Source organism: Cuculus canorus, chromosome 32 (genome assembly GCF_017976375.1).
Source record: "Cuculus canorus isolate bCucCan1 chromosome 32, bCucCan1.pri, whole genome shotgun sequence".
Taxonomy (NCBI): Eukaryota; Metazoa; Chordata; class Aves; order Cuculiformes; family Cuculidae; genus Cuculus; species Cuculus canorus.
Window position 1 is genome coordinate 276,531 of NC_071432.1, and position 20,661 is coordinate 297,191.

The 20,661-nt window shown below is 64.4% G+C and overlaps 1 protein-coding gene across 1 annotated transcript in view; it reads left to right on the forward strand.

The window, feature by feature from the left end:
* The window catches only part of HUWE1 (HECT, UBA and WWE domain containing E3 ubiquitin protein ligase 1), a 75,289-nt gene that overhangs the window by 37,862 nt on the left and 16,766 nt on the right, over positions 1 to 20,661 (forward strand). The window contains exons 46-68 of the mRNA XM_054052147.1: positions 23 to 100; positions 1,145 to 1,330; positions 2,100 to 2,311; positions 2,732 to 2,911; positions 4,056 to 4,222; positions 4,897 to 5,042; positions 5,121 to 5,196; positions 5,325 to 5,423; positions 5,517 to 5,650; positions 6,449 to 6,620; positions 7,326 to 7,554; positions 9,016 to 9,194; positions 10,279 to 10,368; positions 11,033 to 11,181; positions 11,288 to 11,336; positions 13,339 to 13,557; positions 14,272 to 14,369; positions 14,419 to 14,447; positions 15,309 to 15,436; positions 16,262 to 16,473; positions 17,344 to 17,632; positions 19,184 to 19,286; positions 19,359 to 19,920. Of these exons, the coding sequence (XP_053908122.1) occupies positions 23 to 100; positions 1,145 to 1,330; positions 2,100 to 2,311; positions 2,732 to 2,911; positions 4,056 to 4,222; positions 4,897 to 5,042; positions 5,121 to 5,196; positions 5,325 to 5,423; positions 5,517 to 5,650; positions 6,449 to 6,620; positions 7,326 to 7,554; positions 9,016 to 9,194; positions 10,279 to 10,368; positions 11,033 to 11,181; positions 11,288 to 11,336; positions 13,339 to 13,557; positions 14,272 to 14,369; positions 14,419 to 14,447; positions 15,309 to 15,436; positions 16,262 to 16,473; positions 17,344 to 17,632; positions 19,184 to 19,286; positions 19,359 to 19,920 (3,786 nt within the window). The remainder of the gene's footprint in view (positions 1 to 22; positions 101 to 1,144; positions 1,331 to 2,099; positions 2,312 to 2,731; positions 2,912 to 4,055; positions 4,223 to 4,896; positions 5,043 to 5,120; positions 5,197 to 5,324; positions 5,424 to 5,516; positions 5,651 to 6,448; positions 6,621 to 7,325; positions 7,555 to 9,015; positions 9,195 to 10,278; positions 10,369 to 11,032; positions 11,182 to 11,287; positions 11,337 to 13,338; positions 13,558 to 14,271; positions 14,370 to 14,418; positions 14,448 to 15,308; positions 15,437 to 16,261; positions 16,474 to 17,343; positions 17,633 to 19,183; positions 19,287 to 19,358; positions 19,921 to 20,661) is intronic.

A 20,661-nucleotide genomic window follows, 5' to 3' on the forward strand; every position in this document is an offset into this window, starting at 1 on the left:
GTGCTCTCCCCCCCCCCCTCAGGCTCAGGTCTTCGCTGCTGACGGAGCCGCGGCCGAGACCCCCCCCTCGGGGACCCCCCAGGGAGAAGGTGCCCCCCCTGTGTCCCCTCCCTGTCCCCATCCCCTCCCCTCCTGAACCCCCCCCGGTGTCCCCAAGCCCTTGAGACCCCCTCGTTACCCCCAATGTCCCCCTCCCCTCACTGTTGATGGTGTCCCCTCAATGTCCCCGTGGTGTCCCCACGGCCGTGTCCCCGCAGGCAGCCCCGAGGAGGGCCGCGAGGAGCGGGATCCCCATCCCTCGTGTCCCTTTGTCCCCTCGGTGTCCCCCTTTTCCCTTAGTTGTCCCCATTGTCCCCACGGTGTCCCCGCAGGCAGCCCCGAGGAGGGCCGTGAGGAGCGGGATCCCCATCCCTCGTACCCCCTTGTCCCCCCGGTGTCCCCCTTGTCCCCCCGGTGTCCCCCTTTTCCCCTGGTTGTCCCCATTGTCCCCATGGTGTCCCCACGGCCGCGTCCCTGCAGGCAGCCCTGAGGAGGGCCGCAAGGAGCGGGATCCCCATCCCTCGTGTCCCCTTGTCCCCTCGGTGTCCCCCTTGTCCCCTGGTCATCCTGGTTGTCCCCTCGGTGTCCCCCTTGTCCCCTGGTCGTCCCGGTTGTCCTGGCAGTGTCCCCACGGCCGTGTCCCTGCAGGCAGCCCCGAGGAGGGCCACGAGGAGCAGGATTCCCATCCCTTGTGTCCCTTTGTCCCCTCGGTGTCCCCCTGGTGTCCCCCTTGTCCCCTGGTCGTCCCCCTTGTCCCCTGGTTGTCCCGGTTGTCTCCTCGGCGTCCCCCTTGTCCCCTGTTGTCCCGGCGGTGTCCCCACGACCGTGTCCCTGCAGGCAGCCCCGAGGAGGGCCGCGAGGAGCGGGATCCCCATCCCTCGTGTCCCCTTGTCCCGGCGGTGTCCCCCTTGTCCCCTGTTGTCCCGGCGGTGTCCCCACGGCCGTGTCCCCGCAGGCAGCCCCGAGGAGGGCTGCGAGGAGCGGGATCCCCATCCCTCGTGCCCCCCTTGTCCCCTGGTTGTCCCGGTTGTCCCCTCGGCGTCCCCCTTGTCCCCTGTTGTCCCGGCGGTGTCCCCACGGCCGTGTCCCCGCAGGCAGCCCCGAGGAGGGCCGCCGGGAGCGCGATGGCGAGCGCGGGGAGGAGCGCCCGCGGGGCCGCGGCTCTCGGCCGCTGATGCCGACGTCGACCATCCTGCGGCTCTTGGCTGAGCTCGTGCGCTCCTACGTGGGCATCGCCGCCCTCATCGCCAACTACAGCTACAGCGTGGGGCAGTCCGAGCTCATCAAGGAGGTGACCGTCCCCTCACCCTGTCACCTTCTGTCACCCTCACCCCACCCCGTGGGCTCCCGGTGTCCTTGTCCCCATGTGTCCCCTCACCCTGTCACCTTCTGTCCCTTCACGCTGTGCCGTGGGCTCCCCGTGTCCCTGTCACCCCGTGTCCCCTCACTCCCCGCCCTGGGGTCCCTGTGTCCCCTCATCCTGTCACCTACTGTCACCCTCACCCCATCCCATGGGCTCCCCGTGTCCTTGTCCCGATGTGTCCCCTCACCCTGTCACCTTCTGTCACCCTCACCCCATCCCGTGGGCTCCCCGTGTCCTTGTCCCCATGTGTCCCCTCTCCCTGGTGTCCCCGTGTCCTTGTCCCCACACATCCTCATCGCTGCTGTCTCCTCTCCCTGATGTCCTTGTGTCCCCTCTTCCCAGGGTGTCCCCTCGTCCCCGGGGTGTCCCCTCGTTCCCAGGGTGTCCCCAGGGTGTCCCCTTGTCCCCGGGGTGTCCCCTCGTCCCCAAGGTGTCCCCTCTTCCCGGGGTGTCCCCTCGTCCCCAAGGTGTCCCCTCGTTCCCAGGGTGTCCCCAGGGTGTCCCCTCATCCCCGGGGTGTCCCCTCATCCCCAGGGTGTCCCCGGGGTGTCCCCTCTTCCCAGGGTGTCCCCTTGTCCCTGGGGTGTCCCCTCGTTCCCAGGGTGTCCCCGGGGTGTCCCCTTTTCCCGGGGTGTCCCCTCGTCCCTGGGGTGTCCCCTCGTCCCCGGGGTGTCCCCAGCGCGCGGTGTCCGGGCAGGACTGCAGCGTGTTGGCCTTCGTGCTGGACCATCTGCTGCCGCACTCGCCGGGCGCCGAGGACAAGGACACGCCGGCGCTGGCGCGGCTCTTCCTGGCGAGTCTGGCGGCCGCCGGCGCCGGCACCGACGCTCAGGTGGCTCTGGTCAACGAGGTGAAGGCGGCGCTGGGCCGCGCCCTCGCCATGGCCGAGAGCACCGAGAAGCACGCCCGGTGAGGGGACGGGGGGACGCCACGGGGACAGGGGACACGTGGGGACACCGGGGGGACACCAGGGGGACAGGGGACGTGTGGGGCATCACAGGGACGTCATGGGGACACCAGGGGGATACTGGGGGGACATGGGGGGGGGACAGGGGACACCAGGGGGGCACCACAGGGAGAGGGGATGTACGGGGACACCAGGGGGACAAGGGACATGTGGGGACACCACAGAGACACCAGAGGGACAGGGGACGCGTGGGGACGCCACAGGGAGACAGGACATCATGGGGACACCAGGGGGACATGGGATACGTGGTGAAGACGGCACCGTGAGGACATCACAAGGACAACTGAGGTGTCCTCCACGGGTTGAGGTGTCCTGCGTGGGGCCCTCGAGGCCCCGTGACGCGTCGCCGTGTCCCTCTGCAGGCTCCAGGCCGTCATGTGCATCATCAGCACCATCATGGAGTCGTGCCCGTCCACCTCCAGCTTCTACAGCAGCGCCACCAAAACCCAACACAACGGCATGAACAACATCATCCGCCTCTTCCTCAAGAAGGGTCTGGTCAACGACCTGGCCAGGGTGCCCCACAGCCTCGACCTCTCCAGGTACGGCTCCACCCGGGCGCCCTCGGGGGTCTTCAGGGTCGGGGTGGGGTCTTGAGGAGTCTTGGTGGGGTTGTGGGGGGTCTTGAGGTGGTTTGGGGTGGGGTCTTGAGGGGTCGTGGTGGGTCTTGAGGGGTCGTGGTGGGTCTTGAGGGATCGTGGTGGGTCTTGAGGAGTCTTGGTGGGGTCTTGGGAGATCATGGTGGGGTCTTTGGAGGGTGGTGGTGGCTCTGGGTTGGGTTTGGTGGGTGGTGGTGTCTCTGGGTGGGGTTTGGTGGGTGGTGGTGTCTCTCGGTGGGGTTTGGTGGTGGTGGTGGCTCTGGGTTGGGTTTGGTGGGTGGTGGTGTCTCTCGGTGGGGTTTGGTGGGTGGTGGTGTCTCTCGGTGGGGTTTGGTGGGTGGTGGTGTCTCTCGGTGGGGTTTGGTGGGTGGTGGTGTCTCTGGGTGGGGTTTGGTGGGTGGTGGTGTCTCTCGGTGGGGTTTGGTGGGTGGTGGTGTCTCTGGGTGGGGTTTGGTGGGTGGTGGTGTCTCTGGGTGGGGTTTGGTGGGTGGTGGTGTCTCTGGGTTGGGTTTGGTGGGTGGTGGTGTCTCGGTGGGGTGTGGTGGGTGGTGGTGTCTCTCGGTGGGGTTTGGTGGTGGTGGTGTCTCTGGGTGGGGTTTGGTGGTGGTGGTGGCTCTGGGTGGGGTTTGGTGGGTGGTGGTGTCTCTGGGTTGGGTTTGGTGGGTGGTGGTGTCTCGGTGGGGTGTGGTGGGTGGTGGTGTCTCTCGGTGGGGTTTGGTGGGTGGTGGTGTCTCTGGGTGGGGTTTGGTGGTGGTGGTGGCTCTGGGTGGGGTTTGGTGGTGGTGTCTCTGGGTTGGGTTTGGTGGGTGGTGGTGTCTCTGGGTGGGGTTTGGTGGGTGGTGGTGTCTCTGGGTGGGGTTTGGTGGGTGGTGGTGTCTCTGGGTGGGGTTTGGTGGTGGTGGTGTCTCTGGGTGGGGTGTGGTGGTGGTGGTGTCTCTGGGTGGGGTGTGGTGGGTGGTGGTGGTGGCTCTGGGTGGGGTTTGGTGGGTGGTGGTGTCTCTGGGTTGGGTTTGGTGGGTGGTGGTGTCCCTGGGTGGGGTGTGGTGGTGGTGCTGTGTCCCGGCGGTGGCTCCAGCGTGTCTCGCAGCCCCAACATGGCCAACACGGTGAACGCGGCGCTGAAGCCGCTGGAGACGCTCTCGCGCATCGTCAACCAACCCAGCGGCCTCTTCGGCACCAAAGGCGCCGCCGGGAAGAGCAAAGGCGACGGCGGGGGGGGCACCCGCGCAGGGGGCTCCGCACCCCCCGACGGAGGTGACCGACAGCCCCCGCGTCCCCCCGTGTCCCCTATGTCCCCCATCACCCCCCATGTCCCCCTGTCACCCCTTGTCACCGCCGTGTCCCCCTGTCACCCCCTACATCCCCCTGTCACCCCCTACATCCCCCATGTCCCTCCCACCCCTTGTCACCCCCCCATGTCCCCCCATCACCCCCTGTCACCCCCCATTTCCCCTCACGTTCTCCATGTCCCCTCATCACCTCCTGTCACCCCCATGTCCCCCCGTCACCCCTTGTCACCCCCATGTCCCCCTGTCACCCCCCATTTCCCCCCACGTTCTCCATGTCCCCTCATCACCTCCTGTCACCCCCATGTCCCCCCGTCACCCCCCATGTCCCCCCGTCACCCCTTGTCACCCCCATGTCCCCCTGTCACCCCCCATTTCCCCCACGTCCTCCGTGTCCCCTCATCACCTCCTGTCACCCCCATGTCCCCCCGTCACCCCCTGTCACCCCCCATTTCCCCCCACGTTCTCCGTGTCCCCCCACACCCCTTGTCACCCCCGATGTCTCCATGTCCCCTCGTCACCCCCTCACGTCCCCTTATGTCCTCCGTGTCCCCTCATCACCCCCTGTCCCCCAGTGTCCCCCATTCCCATCACTCTCGTGTCCCCCCACCGTGTCCCCCCTGACCCGCTGTCCCCCCGCAGGGGACGCGGGGGACCCCGAGCCCCCCGAGGAGGACGCGGAGGCGGCTCAGGCCGAGGCGGCCGATGGTGACATGGACGGCGAAGCCGAGGGTGACGCGGTGGTGCTGGCGGGGCAGCCCGAGGGCCTCAGCACGCAGGAGATGCAGGTTAGGGGGTGCCCCAAACCCCCCGCACCCCCAAATCCTCCTTTTTTTACCCCAACCCCCCCCTTGAACCCCCTCAAGGTGGAGAACGAGCTGGAAGATCTCATCGATGAACTGCTGGAGCGCGACAGCGCGGCGGGCAACAGCGCCATCATCGGTGAGCGGGAACCCCCAAATCAACGCGTTTCCCCCCAAAATATCACCTTCCCTTCTCTAAATCTTGGGGGGAGCCCCCCCAAAACGGGGTTTTCTGCCCACACGGTGGGTTTTGCCCCCCCAAACCAGTGAGTCGCTCGGGCGAGGACGAGTCGCAGGAGGACGTGTTGATGGACGAAGCGCCTTCCAACCTCAGTCAGGCCTCGACGCTGCAGGCGAACCGCGAAGGTTTGGGGGTTCAGGGGCTGATTTTAGGGGTTCAGGGAGGTTTCGGGGGGACGTTGAGACCTGACCCCCCCCGACTTTGTTCCCCCCGTGAAGATTCCATGAACATCCTGGACCCCGAGGACGAGGAGGAGCACACGCAGGAGGAGGACAGCAGCGGCAGCAATGAGGACGAGGACGACAGCCAGGACGAGGAGGAGGAGGAGGAGGAGGAAGATGAGGATGATCAGGTGCAGGGGGTCCCCCAAAATCATTGGATTCCCCCCCCCAGTTCATGGGGTCGGAATTATCCCCATTTGCGTCAGGGGGCGCCATTTAGGGGTCTAAGTGCCCCCATTTTGGGTCGTGTTCGCTCAGTTTTGGGTCAAGGGGCGCCATTTTGGGTCAGGTCACCTCCATTTTGCATCCAGATACAGCAGTTTGGGTCCACCGGGGGCACCATTTTGGGTCAGGATACCCCAGTTTTATGTCAGGGAGGGTTTTTGGGGGTCAGAGTGCCCCCATTTGGGTTGGAGTGCCCCCATTTTGGGTCAAGTTACCTCAATTTTGGGTCTGGGAGCGCCATTTTGGGTCACAGGGTGCCATTACGGTTCGAGGTTCCCCTGTTTTGAGTCGGATTACTACAGTCTTGCGTCACGTGGTGGCATTTTGGGTCAAGTTACCTCAGTTTTGGGTCAGGTGGTGCTATTTTGGGTCGCAGATTGTGTTTTGGGGTCAGGATGCTCCCATTTGGGTCAAGGTTACCTCATTTTGGGTCAAGATTATGCCATATTTGGTCAAGTTTACCACATTCTGGTCAAGATTACTCCATTTTGGTCAAGTTTACCACATTTTTCGGTCAAGTTTATCACATTTTTGGTCACGTTTACCTCGATTTTGTTCAAATTTACCACATTTTGGTGAAGTTTACGCCATTTTCGGTCAGGTTTACTCCATTTGGGTCAGTTTTGTCAAGTTTACTCTGTTTTGGGTGACGTTTGCCCCGTTTTGGGCCCGCTGACCCCCCCGCCCTGGGCCGTTCCCCTCAGGACGATGAGGAAGGGGAGGAAGGGGAGGAAGAGGAGGATGACGATGACGGCTCCGAGATGGAACTGGACGAGGATTACCCGGACATGAACGCTTCTCCTCTCGTGCGCTTCGAACGCTTTGACCGTGACGATGATCTCATCATCGAGTTCGACAACATGTTCTCCAGCCCCAGTACGGGGGGGCCGCACCCCAATTCCTCCCCTCCCCGTGGATTTGGGGGGGTCATTATGGCCAAATTCACCCCCACCCCCCCAATTCCTCCCTTCCCCGTGGATTTTGGGGGGTCATTATGGCCAAATTCACCCCCCACCCCCCCAATTCCTCCCCTCCCCATGGATTTTGGGGGGTCATTATGGTCAAATTCACCCCCCACCCCCCCAATTCCTCCCCTCCCCGTGGATTTGGGGGGTCATTATGGCCAAATTCACCCCGAACACCCCAATTCCTCCCCTCCCCATGGATTTTGGGGGGTCATTATGGCCAAATTCACCCCCAACACCCCAATTCCTCCCCTCCCCATGGATTTTGGGGGGTCATTATGGCCAAATTCACCCCCAACACCCCAATTCCTCCCCTCCCCATGGATTTTGGGCTCACTGAGCACAAATTCACCCCCAACACCCCAAATTCCTCCCTTTCCCATGGATTTTGGGCTCTTTGAGCGGAAATTCACCCCCAACACCCCAAATTTCTCACCTCACCGTGCGTTTCGATGGTCCTTAAGGATGGATTCGCCCTCTGCGCACCCCAATCTCTCCCTGCTGTGCCCCGTATCACCCCGAGAGTCCCCGTATCACCCCGAGAGTCCCCGTATCACCCCGAGAGTCCCCGAATCGCTGATTTCCGCCCTCTTTCCTTTTTTTCCCCCTCTGGCAGCCGACATCCCGCCGTCGCCGGGGAACATCCCCGCCAGCCACCCGCTGCTGGTGCGCCACGCCGACCACGGCTCGCTGGCGCTGGGCAGCGGCGCCGCCACCACCCGCCTGGCGCAGGGCCTGGGCCGGAGCCAGCGCACGCTACGGCAGCTCACCGCCAACGCCGGCCACACCATCCACGTCCACTATCCCGGCGCCCGGCAGCCCAACCCGCCCCTTATCCTCCAGCGGTGAGGAACAGCCCCCCGGAACCCCCCAACCCACCTCCGGGATCCACCAGCTCACAGTTCCATCCCTTCAGGCTCCTCCAGAACCCCCAAACCACTCAGGAACCCCCAAACCAACCTCCGGGCTCCACCATCTCACAGTTTCATCCCTTGAGACTCCTCCAGAACCCCCTAAACCACTCAGGAACCCCCAAACCTCCTCAGGAACCCTCCAAATTCTCCCCAGAACCCCCCAACCAACCTCTGGGTTCCATCATCTCCCAGCTCATCCCTTGAGGCTCCTCCAGAACCCCCAAACCGCTCAGGAACCCCCCGTGCCCGCGGTGTCCCCCATGTACCCCTGTGTCCCCCCCGTGTCCGTGGTGTCCCCGTGTCTCCCCGTGTCCCCCCGTGCTCGCGGTGTCCCCCATCCCTGCGTGTCTCCCCGTGTCCCCCCGTGCCCACGGTTTCCCCCGTCCCCCCGTGTCCCCCCCGTGTCCCCCCCGTGTCTCCCCGTGCCTACAGTGTCCCCTGTGTCACCCCGTGTCCCCCCGTGCCCATGGTGTCCCCCCCGCGTCCGCGGTGTCCCCTGTGTCACCCCGTGTCCCCCCGTGCTTGTGGTGTCCCCCATCCCCCCATGTCTCCCCGTGTCCCCCGTCCCCCCGTGTACCCCTGTGCCCACGGTGTCGCCTGTTCCCCCGTGTCCCCCCGTGTCCCCCCGTGTCTCCCTGTGTCCCCCGTCCCCCCTGTGTCCCCCCGTGCTTGCGGTGTCTCCCCGTGTCCGCGGTGTCCCCCGTCCCCCCGTGTCTCCCCATGTCTCCCTGTGTCCCCCCGTGTCTCCCTGTGTCCCCCCGTGTTCCCCTGTCCCCCCCGTGTCTCCCCGTGTCCCCCCGTGCTCGCGGTGTCCCGGCGGCGCGGCGGGCGCTGACGGTCGGTGTGGCGCAGGCTGCTGGGCCCGTGTCCCCCTGTCCCCCCCGTGTCTCCCCCGTGTCCCCCCCGTGCCCGCGGTGTCCCCCCGTGTCGCGGCGGGCGCTGACGGTCGGTGTGGCGCAGGCTGCTGGGCCCGTGTCCCCCTGTCCCCCCCCTGTCTCCCCCGTGTCCCCCGTGTCCCCGCGGTGTCCCCGCGGTGTCGCGGCGGGCGCTGACGGTCGGTGTGGCGCAGGCTGCTGGGCCCGTGTCCCCCTGTCCCCCCCGTGTCTCCCCCGTGTCCCCCCCGTGCCCGCGGTGTCCCCCCGTGTCGCGGCGGGCGCTGACGGTCGGTGTGGCGCAGGCTGCTGGGCCCGTGTCCCCCTGTCCCCCCCGTGTCCCCCCGTGTCCCCTGTGTCCCCGCGGTGTCCCCGCGGCGGCGCGGCGGGCGCTGACGGTCGGTGTGGCGCAGGCTGCTGGGCCCGTGTCCCCCTGTCCCCCCCCTGTCCCCCTGTCCCCCCCGTGTCCCCGCGGTGTCCCCGCGGTGTCGCGGCGGCGCTGACGGTCGGTGTGGCGCAGGCTGCTGGGCCCGTCGGCGGCGGCCGATATCCTGCAGCTGAGCAGCAGCCTGCCGCTGCAGAGCCGCGGCCGAGCGCGGCTGCTCGTCGGCAACGAGGACGTACACATCATCGCCCGCTCCGACGACGAACTGCTCGACGACTTCTTCCATGAGCAGGGCAGCGCCGGCAGCCAGGCAGGCGAGTGCCGGGAAAGGGGACCCCGAAAGGGATGGGGGGACGGGGGGAAAGGGACCCCGAAAGGGATGGGGGGACGGGGGGAAAGGGACCCCGAAAGGGATGGGGGGATGGGGGGAAAGGGGCCCCGAAAGGGATGGGGGGACGGGGGGAAAGGGATGGGGGGACAGGGGGAAAGGGGCCCCGAAAGGGATGGGGGGATGGGGGGAAAGGGGCCCCGAAAGGGATGGGGGGACGGGGGGAAAGGGACAGGAGGAAAGGGATGGGGACAAGGGATGGGGACAGGGGGAAAGGGATGGGGGAAAAGGGACGGGGACGGGGATGGGGACAAGGGGAAAGGGATGGGGACGGGGATGGGGACAGCAGGACAGGGATGGGGACATGGGGAAAGGGATGGGGACAAGGGACTTGGATGGAGACGATGGGGACAGGGGGACAGGTATGGGGATGGGGGGACAGGGATGAGGAAAACGATGGGGACAGGGGGATGGGGACAAGGGAACAGGGGTGAGGAAAGGGGGGACAGGGATGGGGATGGGGACAGCAGGGCAGGGATCAGGATGGGGGGACAGGAATGGGGATGGAGGAAAGGGATGGGGACAGCGGGACAGGGATGGGGACAGGGGGACAGGGATGGGGACAGAGGGACAGGGATGGGAGCGGAGGGACAGGGACAGGGGGACGGGGATGGGGACAGCAGGATAAAGATGGGGACAAGGGGAAAGGGATGGGGACAGGGGACTTGGATGGAGACAATGGGATGGGGGGACAGGGATGGGGATGGGGGGCTGGGATCGGGGCAGTGGGACAGGGGACAGGGATAGGGACAGGGATAGGGACAGGGGGACAGGGATGGCGACGGGAGGACAGTATTGGGGACAGCAGGACACGGATGGGGACAACGGGACAGGGGGACAAGGATGGAGACAGGACGGGGACAGGGATGGGGATGTGGGGCTGGAATGAGGACACAGGGATGGCAGCAGGGACATGGGGACAGGGACGTGCCATGGGGGTGACGATGGGGACACAGGGATGGGGCCCGGAGCCCCCCCCGGGGCTCACGCCGTCCCCGCCGTCCCCGCAGGGACCCTGTCCAGCATCCCCACGGCCCTGACGCGCTGGACCGAGGAGTGCAAGGTGCTGGACGCCGAGAGCATGCACGACTGCGTCGCCGGTGAGGAGCGGCCCCCCGGTGTCCCCAAGGGCCCCCCCGGTGTCCCCAAGGGCCCCTTTGCCCACCTCGGGGTTCCTCAAACTCCTCCTTTGTCCCTTCTGGGGTTCCCTCAGCGCCCCAACCCCCCTTTGCTCCCCCTAAATCCCCCCTTTTGCCCCCACCAGCGATCCCCCAGCTGCACTAAACCCCCCCTTTGCCCACCCTAGGGATCCCCCAGCCCCCCTAAATCCCCTCTCTGCCCCCCCAAAGCCCTCCTTTGCCCACCCTAGGGATCCCCCAGCCCCCCTAAATCCCCTCTCTGCCCCCCCCAAAGCCCTCCTTTGCCCACCCTAGGGATCCCCCAGCCCCCCTAAATCCCCTCTCTGCCCCCCCGAAAGCCCTCCTTTGCCCTAGGGATGCCCCAGCCCCCCTAAATCCCCTCTCTGCCCCCCCAAAGCCCTCCTTTGCCCACCCTAGGGATCCCCCAGCCCCCCTAAATCCCCTCTCTGCCCACCCAAAGTCCTCCTTTGCCCCTCCAGCGATCCCTGAGCCCCCCTAAACCCCCTCTTTGCCCCCCCAGGGGTCCTCCAGTCCCTCTTTGTCGACCTCCCAGAGGTTCCCCAACCCCCCCAAACCTCCTTTTTCCCCCCCGCGGGGTCCCTTACACCCCCTTTCCCCCCCCCAGTGGTGAAGGTGCCCATCTTGGCCCGTCTGGAAGCTCTGCGGGACGAGGAGCTGGATGAGCGCCGCGAGAAACGCCGGCGCCAGGCGGCCGAGGAAGAAGCCAAAGGCTCCGAACGCAGCTCTGAAGACAAAGACGCCTCCGACACCCAGGTGAGGGGCACCCCACATCGCCCCCAGCCCCAAAAAGTGATTAAAAGGGGGGGTGGGTGTCTGCTTTAACCTTTGCCGACCTCAGTCTCTATCCCCTTTCCCGCAGGACACGGCATCCAAGCCCGCCGCCGCCTCGTCCGACGTCACCCCCCCAGGTAACCCTCCCATGGGGACCCCCCCCCCACCAAAAAACCTGGAAGCCCCCTCCCCAAATGCTCGCCCCCCTCCCTCCCTCCCCCCCTTTCCCCGTGACCTGGCGCCCCGCGGGCTGAGGTAGTAGATTGTATAGTTGGAGGGTCACACGCCCGTCTCGGAGATAACTATACAGCCTACTGTCTTCCTCGCGGGGCGCGCGCCGCCGCTCGCCTGCGCCCCACGGCTCCGGGGCTGGGGGGACACCGGGAGGGGGTTTGGAGGGGGTTATGGGGGGGGGTTGGGGTGTTACAAGGGGAGTTTGGGGGAGAAATGGGGGGTTTTGGGGTGATATAGTGGCATTTGAGGTGTTACAAGGGGAGTTTGGGGGAGAAATGGGGGGTTTTGGGGTGATATAGTGGCATTTGAGGTGTTACAAGGGGAGTTTGGGGGAGAAATGGGGGGTTTTGGGGTGGTAGAGTGGGATTGGAGAGGGATATAGGGGGATTTTGGGGTGATACAGGGGGGTTTGGGGTGTTACAAGGGGATTTGAGGGAGAAATAAGGGGGGTTTGGGGTGATAGAGTGGGATTGGAGAGGGATATAGGGGGATTTTGGGGTGATATAGGGGGGTTTGGGGTGTTACAAGGGGATTTGAGGGAGAAATAAGGGGGGTTTTTGGGGTCATAGGGGAGATTGGAGGGGGTATGGGGGATTTTGGGGTGATATAGGGGGGTTTGGGGTGTTACAAGGGGATTTGAGGGAGAAATGGGGGGTTTTGGGGTGATGGGGGGATTGGAGGGGGTATAGGGGGGTTTGGGGTGTTACAAGGGGATTTGAGGGAGAAATAATGGGGTTTTTTGGGGTGATAGGGGGGATTGGAGAGGAATATAGGGGGATTTTGGGGTGATATGGTGGATTTGAGGTGTTACAAGGGGATTTGGGGGAGAAATGTGGGGTTTTGGGGTGATAGAGTGGGATTGGAGAGGGATATAGGGGGATTTTGGGGTGATATAGAGGGGTTTGGGGTGTTACAAGGGGATTTGAGGGAGAAATAAGGGGGGTTTGGGGGTGATGGAGGGGGATTGGAGAGGATATAGGGGGATTTTGGGGTGATATAGGGGGATTTGGGGTGTTACAAGGGGGATTTGGGGGAGAAATAAGGGGGGTTTTGGGGTGATGGGGGGATTGGAGAGGGATATAGGGGGATTTTGGGGTGATATGGTGGATTTGAGGTGTTACAAGGGGATTTGGGGGAGAAATAAGGGGGGTTTTGGGGTGATAGAGGGGGATTGGAGAGGGATATAGGGGGATTTTGGGGTGATACAGGGGGATTTGGGGTGTTACAAGGGGATTTGAGGGAGAAATAAGGGGGGGTTTGGGGTGATAGAAGGTTATTTGGGGGTATTTCGGGGGGTTGGAGGTGATAGAAGGGCATTTGGGGGTGATGCGGGGGGGGGTTTGGGGGAGTTCCGGTCTATTTTGGGGGGGCCACAGGGGGCTTTGGGGGGTGAGTGGGGTGTGTGGTTCATTTTGGGGCTTTCCTCTACCCATAAAGGGGGGGATTTCGGGGTGCTTGAAGGGGATTGGGGGGTCCATTTTATTTGGGGGGGGTTACGGGGCGTTTGGGGGGGGTCTGGGGTTTTGGGGGGGTCATGGGTTTGTTTTGGGGTGGTGAAGGGGCTTTGGGGGGGTTATGTTTTGTGAGGGTTTTGGGGGGTTATGGGTTTTTTTGGGGGGGGTTAAGTTTTTTTTAGGGGTATTATGGGTATTTTTGAGGGTCATTATGGGCTTTTGGGGGGCATTTAGGGTTTTTTGGGGGGTGTATTTATTTTTTGGGGGGAGTATATGGGATTTTGGGGGCGTTTAGGGGTTTGAGGGGGGTCCAATGTGGCTTTGAGGTGGTGGGAGACCCCCCCATCATTTTGGGGTGCAGCACCCCCCCTCCCCCCAAACTTGGGCAGGGGGAGGTGTTTTTTTTGGGGGGGGGGTCCCCAGCATTCCCCCTGACCCCTGCCCCCCCCAGAGCCCAGCGGGACGGCGGGGGAGCCCCCCCCTCCCGGCCCCCACCGGACACTGGTGATGCTGGAGCCCACGCCGACCCCCCCGGAGCCCTCGCCGGGGCCCCCCCAAATCGCCCCACGGCCCCCGCAGCCCCCCGAAAATGAAGAGGGGGGGCCAGGACGGGGCCCCCCCCCAGACGCTGAGGCCACCCAGATGGAGCTCTCGCCAGCCCCCACCATCAGTGAGTGCCCGGGGGGGACCCCGTTCTGGGGGGGCTCTTCGATCTTGGGGGGGTTCTCTTTGCTTTGGGGGGGCTCTTCGATGTTAGGGGGGGTTCTCTTTGCTTTGGGGGGGCTCTTCGATGTTAGGGGGGTTCTCTTTGCTTTGGGGGGGATCTTCGATGTTAGGGGGGGTTCTCTTTGCTTTGGGGGGGCTCTCATCAGTCTGGGGGGGTCTCTTTGATCTGGGGGGGGTCTCTTTGATCTGGGGGGGATCTCATCAGTCTGGGGGGGGTCTCTTTGATCTGAGGGGGGGTCTCTTCAATTTGAGGGGGGTCTCTTCAATTTGAGGGGGGTCTCTTCGATCTGGGGGGGTCTCTTTGATCTGAGGGGGGGTCTCTTTGATCTGGGGGGGGTCTCTTCGATCTGGGGGGTCTCTTCAATTTGAGGGGGGTCTCTTCGATCTGGGGGGGTCTCTTCGATCTGAGGGGGGTCTCTTGGATCTGGGGGGGGTATCTTTGATCTGGGGGGGTCCCTTCGATCTGGGGGGTTCTCTTTGCTTTGGGAGGGATCTCATCAGTCTGGGGGGGTCTCTTCGATCTGAGGGGCGTATCTTCGATCTGAGGGGGGGTCTCTGATCTGGGGGGGTTCTGTTTGATCGGGGGGGTTCTCTTTGGACGGGGGTCTCTTCGATCTGGGGGGGGGATCCCTGCTGATATGTGTCCCCCCCCCCGCAGCCTCGCTGTCCCCGGAGCGCGCCGAGGACGCTGACCCCCCCATGGACACCTCCAGCCTGGCCTCCTGCGCCCTCGAGGGGGGGGACCCCGCGCCCCCCGCCCCCCAAAACCCCCCCGGCACCCCACAGGTGCCCCCCCCGGCCCCCCCCCGCCGCCCCCCCCACCCCCGGGGACAGGTGAGGACACGTGTAACTCCCCACTGACGTCCCCCCAATGTCCCCCCCACTGTCCCCCTCCACCACGATGTCCCCCGCACTGTTCCCCTCCTCTCCGATGTCCCCCGCAATGTCCCCTTCCTCTCTTATGTCCCCCCCAATGTCCCTCCTCCTCTCCAATGTCCCCACTCTGATGTTCCCCTCCCCGATGTCCCCCAACTCTGAGGTCCCCCCGCTATCCCCTCCATGTTCCCCCGTCCTTCCTCCTCTCCAGTGCTCCCCCTCAATGTCCCCCCCATTTCCCGTCCCCCCCGATGTCCCCCCCCATGTCCCCCCCACTCCGATGTCCCCCAACTCTGAGGTCCCCGCTGTCCCCTCCATGTCCCCCCATCCCTTTTCCAGTGCTCCCCCTCAATGTCCCCCCATTCCCCCCTCCTCCCCGATGTCCCCCCTATGTCCCTCCTCCTCTCCAATGTCCCCCCCCATGTCCCCCTCACTCCGATGTCCCCCAACTCTGAGGTCCCCCCGCTGTCCCCTCTGTGTCCCCCCATCCTTTCTCCTCTCCAGCGCTCCCCCTCAATGTCACCCCATTCCCCCCCCGACTCCAATGTCCCCCCCACTCCAATGTTCCCCTCCCCGATGTCCCCCAACTCTGAGGTCCCCAATGTCCCCCCCATGTCCCTCCTCCTCTCCAATGTCCCCCCCCCATGTCCCCCTCACTCCGATGTCCCCCAACTCTGAGGTCCCCACTGTCCCCTCCATGTCCCCCCGTCCCTTTTCCAGCGCTCCCCCTCAATGTCCCCCCATTCCCCCCTCCTCCCCGATGTCCCCCCCATGTCCCTCCTCCTCTCCAATGTGTCGCCCCCCCCGATGTCCCCCCAGCTCTCCGCCGGACCCCCCCTCGGAGGGCGGCTCTGCGCGTGACCCCGGAGACGCGGGCGCCGACCCTCGGGGGCTCCTGGAGGAGCCGCTGCCATCGACCAGCAGCGAGGAGGACGACCCCCTGGCCGGTAGGGGACACCCCCGTCACCCCCTGGCACTCTGGGTCATCTCTGGTGTCCCCGAGGGGGTCCCCGTGTCACTTAGGGAGGGACCTTGTGTCTCCTGGGGTGTCACCGTGTCCCCTCGGGGCTTCCCTGTGTCCTGACGGTCCCCGAGCTGTCCCTGATGTCACCTCCTGTCCCCCCTCCTTGCAAGGGTCATTCCTGGGGGGGGGTGGTGTCCCTGTATTCCATGAGGTCCCCATGTCCTCTGGGGGTTCCCCGCTGTCCCCCCAGTGTCCCACCTGTCCCCGAGGGGGTGGACCTGTCGTCCCTGGGGGTCCCTGGTGTCCCCACATCCCCACTGTCCCCTCAACGTCCCCACTGTCCCCCGTTGTGGCAGGGATCAGCCTCCCCGAGGGGGGGTCCCTGTGTCCCTGGGGGGGTCTCTGGTGCCTTCATGGTCCCCACTGTCCCTGAGGGGGTGGACCCGTCGTTCCGGGGGGTCCCTGGGGGGGTCCCCGGTGTCCCCCAACGCCCCCGTTGCCCCCCGCTGTGGCAGGGATCAGCCTCCCCGAGGGGGTGGACCCGTCGTTCCGGGGGGTCCCTGGGGGGTCCCCGGTGTCCCCCAACGCCCGCGTTGCCCCCCGCTGTGGCAGGGATCAGCCTCCCCGAGGGGGTGGACCCGTCGTTGCGGGGGGTCCCTGGGGGGTCCCCGGTGTCCCCCAACGCCCGCGTTGCCCCCCGCTGTGGCAGGGATCAGCCTCCCCGAGGGGGTGGACCCGTCGTTCCTGGGGGTCCCTGGGGGGGGTCCCCGGTGTCCCCCAACGCCCGCGTTGCCCCCCGCTGTGGCAGGGATCAGCCTCCCCGAGGGGGTGGATCCGTCGTTCCTGGCGGCGCTGCCCGAGGACATCCGCCGGGAGGTGCTGCAGAACCAGCTGGGGATCCGCCCGCCGGCCCGCGCGCCCCCCGCCCCCAGCCCCGCGCCCCCCGTCGTGGCCAGCGCCGGCCTCACCGAGGTCAGCCCCGAGTTCCTGGCGGCGCTGCCCCCCGCCATCCAGGAGGAGGTGAGCGCGGGGGCGGGGCTTGGGAGGAGGGAGGGGCTTGGGGAGGGAGGGGCGGGGCTTGAGAAGGGCTGGAGGTATGTGGGTTTGTGGATGAGGTGGGGCTTTGGAGGGGGCGTGGCTTGAGAGTATGGAGTGGGCGGGGCTTAAGGGGAGGGTGGGGCTTGAGAGGAGGGAGGGGCTTGGGGATGGAAAGGCGGGGCTTGACAGGAGGGAGGGGCTTGGAGAGGGAGGGGCTTGGGGAGGGAGGGGCGGGGCTTGAGAAGGGCTAGAGGTATGTGGGTTTGGATGAGGTGGGGCTTTGGAGGGGGCGTGGCTTGAGAGGATGGAGTGGGCGGGGCTTTATGGGGAGGGTGGGTCTTGGGGAGGGAGTGGAGGTTGGGTTTGTGTTGTGATAGGTGAGGTTTGGAGTGGGCGGGGTTTGTGTTGTGGTAGGCGGGGCTTGGAGTGGGCGGGGTCTCTGTTGGGAGGGATGTGGCTTCAGAAAAGGGAGGGGTTTGGGGAAGAGGGAGTGGGAGTGGGTGGAGCTTGAGTGGGTTGAGGGCGGGGCTTGAGGTGGAGCGGGGTTTGGGGCTCGGAGGAGGAGGGGCTGAGATGATGGAGGGGAGGGGCTTTGGGAGAGGGCGTGGTTTGGGTGAGGGAGGGGCTTGCGGACCGGATGGGCGGGGTCATGTGGGGAAAGGGGGCGGGGCTTGTATAGGGTGGGGTCTCTGGAGGCGGGGCTTATGGGGCTGTAGGTACAGTGTTTAACCCCTTCAAGCCCCGAGGCCTTAGAGGCACGAGTTAACCCCTTCCTGCCCTGAGCCCTTGGGGCAGGGATGGGGCTCCGGAAGGGCCCTGGGTGACGCCGGGGCCGGGGTGTTGTCCCGTCAGGTGCTGGCGCAGCAGCGAGCGGAGCAGCAGCGCCGGGAGCTGGCGCAGGCGACGAGCTCGGACGCCCCCATGGACCCGGTGACCTTCATCCAGACGCTGCCGTCGGAGCTGCGGCGCTCGGTGCTGGAGGACATGGAGGACAGCGTGCTGGCCGTCATGCCGCCCGACATCGCCGCCGAGGCGCAGGCCCTGCGGCGCGAGCAGGAGGCGCGGCAGCGGCAGCTCATGCACGAGCGCCTCTTCGGCCACTCCAGCACCTCTGCGCTCTCCGCCATCCTCCGCAGCCCCGGTGAGGCCGGACCCACCCCGGGGGCTCTTCCAGGGCTTCTTTAGCCTCTCCTCTTTCCCACCTTATCTGCCCTTGTTTCCCCTTCTTTCCTCCCTTTGTTTCCTTCTGTTTCCTCTTTATTTCTCCCTTATTTCCCTGTTTCTCCCTTGTTTCCCCTTCTTTCCTCCCCTTGTTTCCTTCTTTTTCCTCTTTATTTCTCCCTTATTTCCCTGTTTCTCCCTTATTTCCCCTTCTTTCCTCCCCTTGTTTCCCCTTCTTTCCTCCCCTTGTTTCCCCTTCTTTCCTCCCCTTGTTTCCCCTTCTTTCCTCCCCTTGTTTCCCCTTCTTTCCTCCCCTTGTTTCCCCTTCTTTCCTCCCCGTTTCCCCTTCTTTCCTCCCCTTGTTTCCCCTTCTTTCCTCCCCGTTTCCCCTTCTTTCCTCCCCGTTTCCCCTTCTTTCCTCCCCGTTTCCCCTTCTTTCCTTCCCCTGTTTCCTCCTGATTCCTCTTTATTTCTCCCTTATTTCCCTGTTTCTCCCTTATTTCCCATTGTTTCCCCTTCTTTCCTCCCCATTTCCCCTTCTTTCCTCCCCCTGTTTCCCCTTCTTTCCTCCCCGTTTCCTCCTGATTCCTCTTTATTTCTCCCTTATTGCTGCTTTATTTCTTCCGTATTTCCCCGTTTTCTCCTTATTTTTCCTTATTTCCCATTTCTCCCTTATTTATCCTTATTTTTCTCTTATCTCCCCTTGTTTCCGCCCTTATCTCCTCTTGTTTCTCTCCTTGTATCCCCCTTTTTCCTCCCCTTGTTTTCCCTTTTTCCTTCCCTGGTTTTCCCTTCTTCCCCCCTTGTTTCCTCTTGTTTCCCTCTTATCTCCCTTTGTTTTTCCTTTATCTCCTTCTGATCCCCCAAATCATCTCCTGACCCCCCCTTATTTCCTCCTGACCCCCCTTATTTTTTTCTGTTTCCCCCTTATTTCCTCCTATTTCCCCCTTATCCCCTCCTGACACCCCCAAATCCCCTCCTGATACCCCCAAATCCCCTTCAACCCCCCCCAAGTCTCTCCCGATACTCCCAAATCCCCTCTTAACCCCCCAAAATCCTTTCCCAGCCCCCCTTATCCCCTTCTAACCCCCCCAAAACGCCCTCCTGACCCCCCAAAATCCTCTCCCGGTCCCCCCAAACCCCTCCTGACCCCCAAAATTCTCTCCTAGTGCTCCTTTATCCCTTCTTGCCCCCCAAAAATCCTCTCCCAGCCCCTCTTATCCCCTTCTAACTCCCCCCAAACCCCTCCTGACCCCCAAAATTCTCTCCTAGTGCCCCTTTATCCCTTCTTGCCCCCCAAAAATCCTCTCCCAGCCCCTCTTATCCCCTTCTAACCCCCCCCAAACACCCTCCTGACCCCCAAAACGCTCTCCCAGCCCCCCTTATCCCCTTCTAACCACCCCCAAACGCCCTCCTGACCCCCAAAACGCTCTCCCAGCCCCCCTTATCCCCTTCTAACTCCCACTAAACGCCTTCCCGACCCCCTAAACCCCCTCGTGACCCCGTTTCTCGGCCGTCCCTCTGCCCGCAGCCTTCACCAGCCGGCTGAGCGGGAACCGCGGCGTGCAGTACACGCGCCTGGCGGTGCAGCGCGGCGGCACCTTCCACATGGGCGGCGGCAGCGGCCACAGCAGGTACCGTCGGCCTCGGAGAAGACAGGAGCCGCCTTCCTTTCCGCCGCATTCTAACCCGCTTCCCGCTTGCAGGCCCTCGGGGAGCAGCGTGGACAGCCTCCTCCGCCTCCGCGGGCGCCTCTTGTTGGATCACGAAGCTCTTTCCTGCCTTTTGGTGCTGCTTTTTGTCGACGAACCTAAACTCAACACCAGCCGCCTCCATCGCGTCCTTCGGAATCTTTGCTACCACGCTCCTACGCGCGGTTGGGTCGTCCGGAGCCTTCTCTCCATCCTGCAACGGAGCAGCGAGAGCGAGTTGTGCCTGGAAGCTCCTCGCGGAACGCCGGGAGCCGAGGAAAGGCCTCGCCGTGCGAGCGGACGAGCCGGGAACGCGTCCGGTTCTTCCGTTGAAGCTCGGGGTTTAGATTTATTACATCGAGTAGAAGCTCGAAGTTCCGGACAACTTTCTTGGCTTTCTGTTTCGATGGATGCGGCCTTGGGTTGTCGTACCAACATCTTTCAGATTCAACGCGTACCGGGACGGAAACACACGGAAAAACACGGCGCCGCCGCCGGTTCTGCCGTTCACATCCATCCCCAGGCCGCTCCCGTCGTCTGCCGACACGTCCTGGATACCCTCATCCAGTTGGCCAAGGTGGGGGGGGGCGCTCGGAAGGGGGATTTGGGGTGTCCGGGGGGAAGTCTAGGGGGAGATTGGGCAGTTTGGGGGCTCCTGGGGGAGATTTGGGGTCAGTAGAGGAGTGTGGGGGGATTTGGGGGGGGGGGATAGGGCAGTTTGGGGGCTCCTGGGGGGGATTTGGGGGGAGATATAGGACAGTTTGGGGGCTCCTGGGGGGGATTTGGGGGGGGGGGATAGGGCAGTTTGAGGGCTCCTGGGGGGAATTTGGGGGGGGATTTGGGGTCAGTAGAGGAGTTTGGGGGGGGGATAGGGCAGTTTGGGGGCTCCTCGGGGGGATTTGGGGTCAGTAGAAGAGTTTGGGGGGATTTGAGGCGGGGGATAGGGCAGTTTGGGGGCTCCTGGGGGACATTTGGGGTCAGTAGAGGAGTTTGGGGGGATTTGGGGGGGGGGGGATAGGGCAGTTTGAGGGCTCCTGGGGGGGATTTGGGGGGGGATTTGGGGTCAGTAGAGGAGTTTGGGGGGATTTGGAGGGAGGGGATAGGGCAGTTTGGGGGCTCCTGGGGGGGATTTGGGGTCAGTAGAGGAGTTTGGGTGGATCTGGGGGGGGGGGATAGGGCAGTTTGGGGGCTCCTGGGGGGGATTTGGGGTCAGTAGAGGAGTTTGGGGGGATTTGGGGGTGGATAGGGCAGTTTGGGGGCTCCTGGGGGGAAGCTTTGGGGGGCATAGAGGAGCTTGGGGAGCTCCTGAGAGGAATTT